The following is a 12,464-nucleotide window of genomic DNA, read 5'->3' as shown; positions in this document are numbered from 1 at the left end:
CACCGGCGGTCGTTGAGGCGCTGGAATTCTCACAAGTATTACCTCCTGATCCTTGTCATCATCATCATCAGCCTGACTATACCCACTGCAGGGCGAAGGCCCCTCCCATATTTCTCCAGTTAACCCGGTTCTGTGCTAGCTGCATCCACTTCACCCCTGCAAACTTAACCTCATCTGCCCACTTAATTTTCTGCCGCCCCCTGGTATGCTTTCCTTCCCTTGGAATCCAGTTTGTTACCCTAAGCGACCATCGGTTATCCTCTCTTCGCACTACGTGTCCTGCCCATGCCCATTTCTTCTTGATGTCCACTAGAATGTTAGTAACTTGAGTTATTTCTCTGACCCACGCATGCTTCCTATCTCTTAATGTTATCCCTACCATTTTGTACAGCCATTTTGTACCAACCTTGTACAGCCTAATAAATGTTTTCACCACCACCACCCACAAGTATTACGGGCGCGGCCCACGGACTGGGAGACTCCCGAATCACTTTTCTGCAGCATCTCTTGGACTTGATCGTGAATAATTTTGCGCTCGGCTGAAGAAACTCAGTTTCTGCCTGATGGGATTGGCATTCCCCGTGTTAACTGAATGTTGCATGCGAGAGTCTGGCAGAGAAGAAGAGATCCTGTGCTGGCGACGACATTCTGGTAGCACCGAACATTATAATAATGTTATGAATTTGTTCTCTAAGTTATCTGAATGTTGCTTAACATTCTGTGACATAAAAACATCAGTAGAACATTTGACTTTTGAATGTTATGATAATGTTATTCAATGTTTATGTTGCACTGTAAACATTACTTTAATGTTACAAGCAGATGTTCTAATATTGCCTCCTAAATGTTAAAGCAATATTTGAATCATAACTATAAAACAACATAGCATATATATTTCAAACACTAAGTCCCAGCACTTTTGCCCTTTTTCTTCCAGTAACCATGTTTTTTCAATAACACTTCTTTGCAACTAGAGCCATGAGATGATGCCCAACATAGAATGCAAGCACAGCCTTAATATTTTGCAAGAAAGTATTACTTATTATCCATTTGCCACTATCACTCATGGAACACCCGTCGGCGATGGATATAAAAGGTTGACTCTATGCTATTTGTTCAGAGGTGAGTGTAAGAATAGTGCTGTATTATATGAGGTTGTGCTGTATTGTGGTCTTTGTAAAGCGTGGAAGCTGTGTACCATCACGAGCAGTGGGCTTACATGCTCGTCCAAGGTTGCTGTTTTTTACGAATGTTACATTTATGTTGCATAAATATTAGATTTATGTTTAAATGCTTATGGAAACATACTAGTATTTATATTGTTACTTAGCTGTATTCGCTGTTCGTGATGAGGATAAAGAAGTGCAACAGACTCGGAGAAGACGACGACGCTGAGTGTTGTGAAATCGGTGCCCTCATCAACGTTAGTTGTGCGGACAGCTTTGGGACTGTAAATCTTCCACGTAACATCTCTTGGTGGAGGTGAATCTATTCAATCCCCTGTCACAAGCTGGATCTCTGCAGCGGCCGCCCCATCGGAACCACCACGATGACTACCGACGCCTCTACCTCTACAGCCGCCACCCCTGCTGTTGTAATGGCCCACCCCCGTGACCCCGGAACCTTCTGTGGGACCGATGACGTCGACGTAGACGACTGGCTAGCCCTATACGAGCGCGTGAGCAAGCACAACAGGTGGGATGCCACACTCATGCTCGCGAATGTAATATTTTACTTGGCTGGGACCGCGCGGGTGTGGTTTGAAACCCACGAAGACGAGCTAACATCTTGGGATATTTGCAAACAAAAGCTGCACGACCTATTCAAAAAGCCTATTGGCCGCCACATTGCCGCCAAAAAAGCGCTCGCCTCTTGGGCCCAAACGTCTATGGAGTCTTATCTCACTTACATCCAAGACGTCCTGTCTCTATGCCGCAAAGCCGACCAAGGCATGCCTGAGGAGGATAAAGTCGGCCATATAGTAAAAGGCATTGCTGACGACGCCTTCAACCTCCTGTTGTGCAGGGATTGCTCCACCGTGGACTCTGTGCTACAGGTGTGCCGACGTTTCGAGCAGGCGAAACAGGGGCGCATATATCACCGTTTCGACCGGCTGCCGAACACGGCTGCTAGCTCCTCCTGTATCGATATCCCGACTCCTCGACCGCCGGCGAACGACAGCACTTTGACACGCATTGTCCGCCAAGAGCTTGAGGCAATGACTCCCGCGGCCTCGCTGTCGCATACACCCGACAACACCCTGGCTACCATATCACTTATTAAGGCTGTTGTTCGCCAAGAGGTTGCGAATATGGGCCTCCCTTCTACCAGCACCATCGACACCACGGATTCAGCACCTGCCCCTCCAGTAATTGCTGCCACCTCAACCAACGCCGGTTTCTCGCCCCGATATCGTTACCGCAACCCAAATGAATGGCGTACCCACGACAATCGCCCCATCTGTTTTACTTGTTCTCGCGTTGGCCACATTTCCCGCCACTGCCGTAGTCGCTGGTACATGCCATCTCGTCAGTACACCTACGTTGGCCGCCGCGGAGACTATGCCCATCGCTATTCCCCACCTCGCCCCGACCAGACCCTTGCTGACCCCGGTTCCACTGTCCGTGCTGCCAGCCATTCACCATCCCCGCAAGCACGACGTTCGCGTTCTCCTCTTCCTCGCCGCAATTCGCCACCGTCATATTTGGCCATGTACCGGAAAACTAGCCAATGCAGTTCCCGGAGGTGACGCTGCATTTTATGACACGGACCGAAAAACCTCTGTTGACCCCTGCCCTACAAAATAACCGTATCGACGTCCTTGTGGATGGAGTTCCCGTTTCTGCTCTAATTGATAAAGGCGCCCAACTGTCCGTTCTCAGCTCCTCATTTCGCCGTCGCCTCAAGAAAGTCTTTACGCCAGCCGTCTCGTCCACAGTTCGTGTCGCCAATGGCAGCCCTGCTGCCGTGGTTGGCATGTGTACGGCGCGAGTTACAATTGCTGACCGTCATGCTCCAGTGTTGTTCACCGTCCTACATTAATGCCCCCACGACGTTATCCTTGGCATTGATTTCTTAACAGCCCACTCTGCCCTTATCGACTGCTCTAGCGGCCTACTTCGCTTGGACCTTCCGCTCTGCTCTGAAGACCCCTCCTGCTCACCCCGACTTCGATCAGCACAGTTTAGCCGCCTTCCTCCTGAAACTGCCGTTTACATCCCTATGTCGCCATTTCCACCCGTCCCAGATTGCGACTATCTCGCTTGTCCCATTACTGATGTCATGCTGCAGCGGCACGTCACCCTTCCTCATCTAATTGTGCACATCTCCCAGAACCGCACCACTCTCCCAGTCCTTAACTTCAGCTTTTCAACTCAAGTTCTGCCCGAGGGAATTTCATTAGCTTCGCTGTCACCGATGACCGATTGTGCCATTTCAGCTCTGTCTACAGATCATACAACTGCCGTCCCTGCCAACACCCCCTCGTCGTCCACATCGCGCCCTGATCCGCTTAACAGCATGATATCAGCTGATCTGCAACCTGAATTCGCCGCTGATTTACACAAGCTTTTGTTTACCTACAGTGACCTTTTTGACTTCGGCACCCGCCCATTGGGTCAAACGACAGTTGTAACCCACCGCATTGACACCGGGGACGCCAGTCCTATCCACAGGTGGCCCTATCGTGTTTCGCTTGCCGAGCGACGCGTCATTCAAACTTGCCACCGGGCATGACGACACCAACTGACAGTGTGCGTCCGTGGCAGATGGCCACCTGCGATTTCATGGGGCATTTCCCCAGTAACAAGCAGGGGCTCATTGCTGGAGAATCCCCCTATGGGGAAAGCCAGCCGTGCCTACATCGCAGACCTGAAGGCCCATGCGTAACGGTCTGACGAGCTTGCGCTGGTGCCCCTTGTCACCACAGGCAAGTGCCAAGGCACAACCGATGCGGTGGAACGCAGCCGTGCCCCGCACCGGTACTAGGTGAGGCGACGTTCACCTGTGTGACTGATGCCGGACGACGGGCCTTTTCCGCAACCGAAGGCATACCGCTTCACTGAGCGAGCCAGAAAAGGGGGAGACCAACCTTGCTTCCGGGTAGGGTTGAACGAGCAAGCTCGCTCGGTGAAGCGGTATGCCTTCGGTCATCAGGAGACGCGATTCTTCCAGGGGCCTTAGTGGGCACCTTCCAGGCACTCTCAACCATGCCGAACTGACAGGTGGCGCAGTTATGACAGCCGACCACTCTGTTTCTACTGTGGACAACCTGGCCACGTGTATCAGTACTGCCGCTACCGCGAAGAGGGGCAGGCCTTTCCGCCTGCTTCTGCTCGCCGCCGCTTCGACACTGACACTGCTCAAACCGAGGACGGCCCTCCGGTCAGCAGGGAAACCGAATCCCCGGGCTTCCGCCGCCACTCCTCCCCATCGCCACAACGTTATTCTTCGCTGATGTGTCGTAGCATTGCTGACGTTAGCGGACGGCAGTCCCCTAGCCCTCGCCGGGGAAACTAACAGCCGCAACCTCGCGAGGAGAGGTTACAACCAGTCGAAAAGTGTCAAAATCCTCACCACCGCCGCAACTGCCGACAACCCGTGCTTCTGATGCTGCCGTTAACATTGACATTGCCACACTACCACCGAAAATGCCGCACCAGGTGAGCAGCCCCGACGACGAAACTGACACCGCCGACCTTGCCGCACTTCCGCCGCAAATGCCGAGAAGAGCAACCCTGATGGGCTGGAGGTATATGCTTTGGTGGATATCGGGGTGGATTTTTCAATTATTAGCCAGAAACTGGGTGACACGCTGCGCAAAGTAAAAACCAAATGGACTGGGCCAGTAATAAGAAGTGCTGGGGGTTAGCTACTGACACTGACAGGGAAGTGTACTGCTCGGATAGGAATAGGAAATGTGGTGTTTGTTGGCAGCTTCGTTATTCTCCCTGACTGTTGCAAAGACCTCATCTTAGGCATGGACTTTCTGTGTCTTCATGGGGCTGTAATCAGCATTTGTGAAAGCGTCGTTGCGCTCACCATGAATCACGGAGACCTTGGGTATGCGGAAGTACCACTGATGCCCTTACGCGTCGCCAATGAAACGGTGACATTACCTCCGCGATCATGCTCTCTTGTTGAAGTGAAGTGCGATGTGGCGCATACCGGCGATAGTATCGCCGAAAGGGCAGTCACCCTGGTACTAAGCCGAGGTGTTTCTATAGCTCGGGGGCTAGTCAACTTGACCAATGGGCAGACCGAAGTGCTGCTGACAAACTTCAGCGACGAGCGTCAGCAAATTCTGAAAGGCACAACTGTGGCCTTTTCCGACAGCCTCCCAAATGCGCAGCACTGCTTCTCACTGCAACAGGAAGGATCAATGTGCAAGATGCCCGTAACCATCGTCGATGTGAGTCCAAATATGTCTTCTTCAGAACGGGATCGTTTTTTGGATCTCATAGATCAATTTCGAGACTGCTTTGCTTCCGAATCGCGGATCGGCCAAATGCCTTTGACAAAACATCGAATCATTACGGATGACTCGATTCACCGGATTCGACAAAATCCTTACCATGTAGCTCCGAAAGAACGTGAAGCCATTCAGCGCCAGGTGGCCGAAATACTTAGAGACAACGTCATCCAGCCGTCACAGAGCCCCTGGGTTTCCCCCGTGGTACTTGTTAAAAAGAAGGACGGCAGCTTACGATTTTGCATAGACTACCGCAGCTCAACCAAGTGACTATTAAAGATGTGTACCCTCTTCCTTGCATCGACGATTCCCTTGATCACCTACAAAATGCACGTTACTTCTCATTAATGGACTTGAAAAGTGGATATTGGCAGATAGAAATAGACGAGAGAGATCGGGAGAAGACAGCATTCGTCACTCCTGACGGATTGTATGAGTTTAAGGTCCTTCCGTTCGGTTTATGCTCAGCACCAGCAACATTTCAGAGGTTGATGGACACTGTGCTCTCAGGACTTAAGTGGCAAACATGCCTGGTGTATCTTGACGACGTGATTGTGTTTTCGGCCACATCTGAAGAGCATCTACGCCGTTTGCTAGCTGTGTTTCAGGCCATACGATCTGCGGACCTCACACTAAAACCCGAGAAGTGCCACTTCGGTTATGAGAAGCTGCAGTTCTTAAGTCACGTCGTTAGCCAAGAAGGTGTCCGGCCTGATTCTGAAAAGCTCTCCACAGTCGCCAAGTTCCCAACACCTACGGACAAAAAGACATTGTGGCGCTTCCTGGGTCTTTGCGCCTATTACCGCAGGTTTATTTCTGGCGTCTCATGAATTTCCTGGCCATTAACTTCACTGACGTGTGACAATGCTGTCTTTTGCTGGGGTGAAGAACAGCAACAAGCTTTTAATGAGCTGTGGAGGCAGACACCACCTGTCCTGGCGCACTTTGATGACGACACCCCTACACTGCTTCATACGGATGCCAGCAACGTGGGCTTAGGTGCTGTACTGGTGCAGCGCCAGGATGATATGGAAAAAGTAATTGCTTATGCCAGCAGGACCCTATTTAAAGCAGAAGCGAACAACTCGACAACCGAAAAAGAATGCCTTGCAGTGGTATGGGCGGTTATGACGTTCCGTCCTTTTTTATACGCTTGCCCCTTTCAAGTCGTTAGCGACCATCACTCTCCCTGTTTGCTGACGAATTTAAAGGACCCTTCAGGGAGACTCACGCGTTGGAGCCTTCGATTACAAGAATTCGACATAAAAGTTATTTACAAATCTGGAAAGAAGCACGCGGATGCTGATTGCCTTTCGCGAGCGCCGGTCGAACCTTCTACTATGACCGATGAAGACACTGCGTTTTTAGGTGTCATAAACGGCTCAACACTTTTTCAACAGCAGCGAGAAGACCAGGAATTGCTCCCTCTTATTGATTTCTTAGAAAAGCGAACTACAGTTGTGCCTAAGATTTTCGACCGAGTAATCTCTTCTCATTCTTTCTTCGTAACAACATACTTAACAAGAAGAACTTCCGCCCTGGGTGAAACAGTCATCTACTCGTCGTCCCATCTGCTCTCCGCGGTGAAGTTTTGCAAGCGTGTCACGACGAGCCAACCGCTGGTCACCGGTCACCGATTTTGGACACATCCCGTTCGACATCCTCGAGCATTCTTCCTTGCTTCAGTAAGTCCAGTAACGTGAGGGAATGAAGCATGGCATACTTTCGGAGGCGAGACGACGTTGTGGCGAGAATGATTTGGTTCTTGACTTCAAGTTCGACGTTTTCGAAGTTACAATGGCGAGAATGCTGTCGGAGGCGCGCGTAGAAGGTGTCCAGTGACTCACCAACGTTTTGCTGAGCTTGACGACTAAATTTATAGATAGAAAATGTTGAGTTCACTCGCGGCGCAAAATATGCATTCAGTTTCGCTCGAGCGGCATCGTATTCTGGTGTCGATGTATACTCTGTGTGGTTTGGGTCGTGCTTGTAGCCGTCGCACCTTGCGGAGCACTCTCGGGGAGCGAGCGATATATGTCGTAGACTTCTTCACCGACGTAGTGCAGGAGGAGCGCTTTTTTGCGTGCATCTGCCGAGATATCGCAAGCTAAAAGAAAGTTTTCGAACCTTTCTATCCACTTCGTCCATTCGTGACCAATATTGTGTGTCGTCGTAGCACGCAGGTCAAAACTTGGGAAGGCAAGGAGCACATGTGCCATGGCTACGATTGCCGGTAGCCGCTTGTTGCTGATGGTTGATTGGACGGACTGACTGTTGATGTAGTGGTACTCACATGAGATAAAAGAGCACTTCTGACACAATCTTAGTGTTCCCGGAGATTGTGATGGGGTCCGATTGATTAGATTGGGCGAAACACTGATGAAGCGAGCCTGTTAAGCTGCCATGTTTTATTCCATAGTGGCCAACAGAGTGGTAACCTTCGGCTAAATGCCGATTACGAATACTACACTCCCTATATGCACAAACCATCCAGGAACATATTGACTGTGAATTTTCTAGCTGCAAGTCACGTTTTGATGAATTGATGAATGTGTAGTAGAATGTGTAATTGAAGGAGATTTTTTTTTTATTGTTTGCCGCTCTTTTAAATTATGCATAACTGTTGATGCCCATTTCCTTGATTAAAAGTAGTTGTTTATGTATGTATTAAACCAACTACGTCTGTCATAGATGAGTGTCAGTCACGAGTGTATACATATACATATTCTGTCTTTCAAACGACTGATATGTTTTGAATGAAGCTAGAATATCCCACTCCACTAGACAACTGAAATTTTAAATATATGTGTAAATTTTTGTTCCTTACTCTAAACCTGAGACGTGCTATGAATTTTCGCAGGTGCCTCTTTTGCTCTAAACGGAAGCGGCAGCGGTTGACAGAATTTCCACCCAACAGTCTGACATGTAATCACGTCAGGTCGCGCTACATCTGCTTAAAACTTTCAAAGGCCACCGCATAGCCTGGCAAATTTATTTTTGTGCAAAATTTAGGGACAAAAAATTTGAAGTAAGTGTATCCTAAGCTTAATTCGACCGCGGTCGGCCTCACTAACGAAGTCGCACGCGCGCGAGAGGATTGTTGACTATTTTATTCCCCGTACAGGATAAATCTTAGATGCTGATTATGGCGTCTTTGTATAAACCATAAGAGGTGAACTGTCAGGAGCTGCCGGTTGCAACTGACGTGGGCGGAGCGAAGAGCGAGCGCAACGTTTCCTTTCCGCGTGAACAGCGGTAGCAGAGGCTCAGCAGTTAAGGCTCCTCTATAGGAGCCTTATCAGCAGTGGGTCGGTGGCAACCCCAACGAGGCGCGGCGGGAGGTAGAAACAGACCCCACTAGTGAGGCCGTAAAGGCCGGCCCACATAGAGTATTTTCCCGCGGAATGGAATGGAATGGAATATAAGAGCGTCCCCTTTGAAACGGGGTGGTAGCAGTAGCTACCATGCTAATTTTTCTCCCTATATCTAAATTATTGATTTAGAATGGTTAACTAAACCATCATTCTATTTATTAAATTTTGTTCCTACATTACTAACATTATGTCACTTCTCTGCTTTTAAGCCACCACTCTTCCAGTCGTTTTTTGCTAGTTTCCACCGCCGGTTTATTCACCCAGCCACTGTTATCTCTAAACCACAGAGCTTCAGGAACAGTGATTGCGCCTGCACCAACTTCCGGAAGTTCCACTGGAGTTTCCACATACTGCACATGCGTCATCTCCATTGTTAAATTTCTTTTTGTAGCTGCGTGTTCTAAGGCACCCTGATCTAGCTTCAAAAAGTAGGGCACTGCCTCTTGAGTTATCAAAGAAATCTTCCTTCCTGATCTGCATTTTCCACTTTCGGTATAATTCCACACTCTGTTTCTTTTCCATCGAATTTATCCAATTTTTACCTTCTGTGTTTTTCACCTGTTGCTTAACGCTCTTTATTTCTCTGTCCTTTTTACTAGCATACTTACTAGTTAGTTTCCTAGTTCTTTTCCTCCACTGTGAGTCAACGCTTTTTAGGTACAGGTATTTAAATACTTTAGCTGCCCATCGGTTACTGTCCAATTTCCTCAGGCGTTCCTCATATAATATTTTACTCTGAGCTTCCCGTACTTCGAAAGATGCCCAGCCCATATCTCGCTGTACCGCCTCATTTATAGTTTTGCCGTGGGCACCTAGTGCTAATCGTCCAACGGATCTCTGATTTGTTTCTAATGTCGACTGTACCTCTAATTTTAGGCACAAAACCGCATTTCCGAAAGTAAGTCCGGGCACCATAATTCCTTTCCAAATACCTCAAAACCTCATACCTATTGTATCCCCACAATGCCTTATGCTTCATTATCCCGGCATTCCTTCGCCCTTTGGCCTTAAGTGATTGCTCATGCTTTACAATGTATGCCAATCCTTCGTTTACCCATACCCCCAGATATTTATATTCTGCTACTCTAGGTATTTCAAGGCCTTGTATTTTAAGACCCTGATCAGTTGAGCCATTGAAAATCATCAGACCCGACTTAACTGCGCTAAAACTGAAGCCTAGAGCGTCCCCTTCGTCTCCGCAATACTTAACTAGAGTTTGCAATTCTTCCAGACAATCAGCTAGCAGCACAATATCGTCTGCATACATCAAACCGGGGAGGCGCTGCTCTACCACCTTTCCACCTAATCTATATGACAGGTTAAAACCTAGGTTACTGTCTTGTATCCTCCGTTTCAGGTTTATCATATAAAGCATGAACAGCACCGGTGATAGAGGACAGCCTTGTTTTAATCCTTTGCATACTTTGACATCCTCTGTACTTCTTATCCCTTCCCACGTAATTTCTACTTTGTTATCCCAGTATATTTCCTGTAGGAACTCTATTATCTCATAACCGATACCTTCTTCTTTTATTATGTTCCACAGCAGTTCCCTGCTTACATTGTCGTACGCCCTGTTTATGTCCAGGAAGGCCAAATAGAAAGGTCTATTTTCCACTATAGAAATTTCGATACATTGGGTAAGCACGAACAGGCTATCATCTAAGCGCCTACCATTTATAAAGCCGTTCTGAAGATATCCGAGTATCTTGTTACTTTCTGCCCATACTTGCACCTTTAATTTCACCGCCTGCATGGCTAACCTGTACATAACAGATGTTATGGTAATCGGCCTGTAGGATTTTATGTGCATCCTGTCTCCTTTCCCCTTATAAATAAAATTCATTTTACCCTGCCGCCAGCTGTCTGGAATTTGCTTATTCGTTATGACTGTTTCCAGAGCTTTTAACAACGTTTGCCTACTTTTTGGACTGAGTTCATTATTCAGCTTGATCGGAATTCCATCTATTCCTGTAGATGTGTTTTTAGGAATATTTTTTGCTGCCTTTTTCCAGTTTAGATTGGTCAGTTTTAAGCTGCTTTGTATTCTGCTACCTTGTGTTGCTTCCTGATTTGCGGAGATTACCCTATCGTCGCTCTTAAATGACTCGGCTATAACTGATGTAATGTAGTTCACTGCGTTGTCTCCCTTAAAACAATTTCCCTCGTTATCTTGAATCCGATCCTGCTTTCTTTGATTCTTCTTCCCTAGCCAGCTTATATGGTTCCAGAATTTTCTTGCTCCGCCTCTAGAGCCATCGTGTATGTCAGCCATCCAGCGATCGGTGGACTGCCTTATTTTACTTTGGACGAGGGCCTGCACCTGAAGTTTCTTTTGTCGATATGATTCCCATTTTTGGTCGATTTCCTCCTGAGATACTTGTGCTTTCTTTGCCATTTGGTGTTCCCTTGAAGCAGCCCGTCGTTGTTCAATAGCTTCCCTGATTTCCTTATTCCGCCAGCTCCGTGGCTTCCTCTTTCCATTCCAGCGGTTTGCTACTTTAACCTCCTGAATTTTACTCCGTATGAGTAGTTCTACCTGTTCATAATCCCAGTCTTCCATGGGGCTTTTCTCTATTGCTTCCTCCATGTCTGCTGCTACCTGCGCTATTTGATCGTCGTTTAATTTTGCATTTACGTTTTGTATAAGTTCCATTTCTCTTTTCATCAAGGGCATCTGCAAACTAATACGTTTATGATCACTTCCCAGACTACACTCCCCTTCTTCGTCTATTTCCATTTTTGTGACCTTGCTATAATTTTCTGCGATGTTAGACAATAGTCAATGGTCATCTGCCTGTTGTGGAATTCCCACGTGATTTGGCCTTCACATTTTGTTTCTCTATTTACTATAACTAGATTGTGTCGCTCACAGAAATCTAGCATTATCTTCCCGTTACAATCCGTGTATCCATCCAGATCGTCGATGTGGCCGTTCATGTCCCCCAGTAGAATAATATTGGCCCCGTTTCCAAACTGGCTTATATCGTCACTGAGACATTCAACGAGATCCCTGTTTTCTTGCCTAGCCATGTCCTTATGCCGGCAATTGTTCCTGAAACCCAGATATGTTCTTTACAAGATGATTTAATTCTTTGCCAATTTGTTCCCTGGTGTATCAACATACCTACCCCTCCACCCTTTTTTTCCGTTCTCGTTCTGTTGCACCCTTCCCAGACGTAGCCTTCTATAAACGACGGATCTTCTAGATCCCTGAAATGAGTCTCGCAAAGAGCGTACACACCTATTTTGTCATCCTTCAACTGCTGTTCTAGCTCTAGCCATTTCGCTCTTTTTCTACCTTCTTGCATGTTTATGTAGCTGATCCTAGTGTTAAATTTCTTTTTTGTACTTTTCTTTCTCGACCTACTCTTTGCCATTTCTGGGGGCTCAGCCTCCATTATTACACTTTCTTCTGCTTCACTTCTAACTACCTCTGTGCACGGAGTCCTCGCGGACCCCCTAAAAAAGCTACAGCCCTGCCTACCAGGCGCCAGCCGATCTCTGTTCCCACCCTTCTGTTAAAATGAATGCCATCTTGCTGAAAAGCCCTACCAAAACCTGCTTTATGTACCTCCCTGTTTACCTCAACCACTTCAAAACGCCTCTCGAGGCTTAAC

The 12,464-nt window shown here is 47.7% G+C and overlaps 2 protein-coding genes across 4 annotated transcripts in view; both read right to left on the bottom strand.

The window, feature by feature from the left end:
• Nucleotides 1-12,464, bottom strand: part of LOC146194305 (proline dehydrogenase 1, mitochondrial-like) — a 251,848-nt gene that overhangs the window by 108,983 nt on the left and 130,401 nt on the right. The window lies entirely within an intron of this gene.
• LOC146194308 (uncharacterized) lies at nucleotides 7,094-7,689 on the bottom strand. Its single transcript, XM_084595938.1, has 2 exons — nucleotides 7,473-7,689; nucleotides 7,094-7,437 (listed from the first exon to the last, which is right to left on the bottom strand). The coding sequence occupies exons 1-2, from the start codon at nucleotides 7,687-7,689 to the stop codon at nucleotides 7,094-7,096; spliced, it is 561 nt and encodes a 186-aa protein (XP_084452064.1).

The sequence above is a fragment of the Amblyomma maculatum genome, chromosome 3 (assembly GCF_055883805.1).
Source record: "Amblyomma maculatum isolate TAMU_Amacu chromosome 3, ASM5588380v1, whole genome shotgun sequence".
Lineage (NCBI taxonomy): Eukaryota > Metazoa > Arthropoda > Arachnida > Ixodida > Ixodidae > Amblyomma > Amblyomma maculatum.
This window is presented reverse-complemented; position numbering and strand designations above follow the sequence as displayed.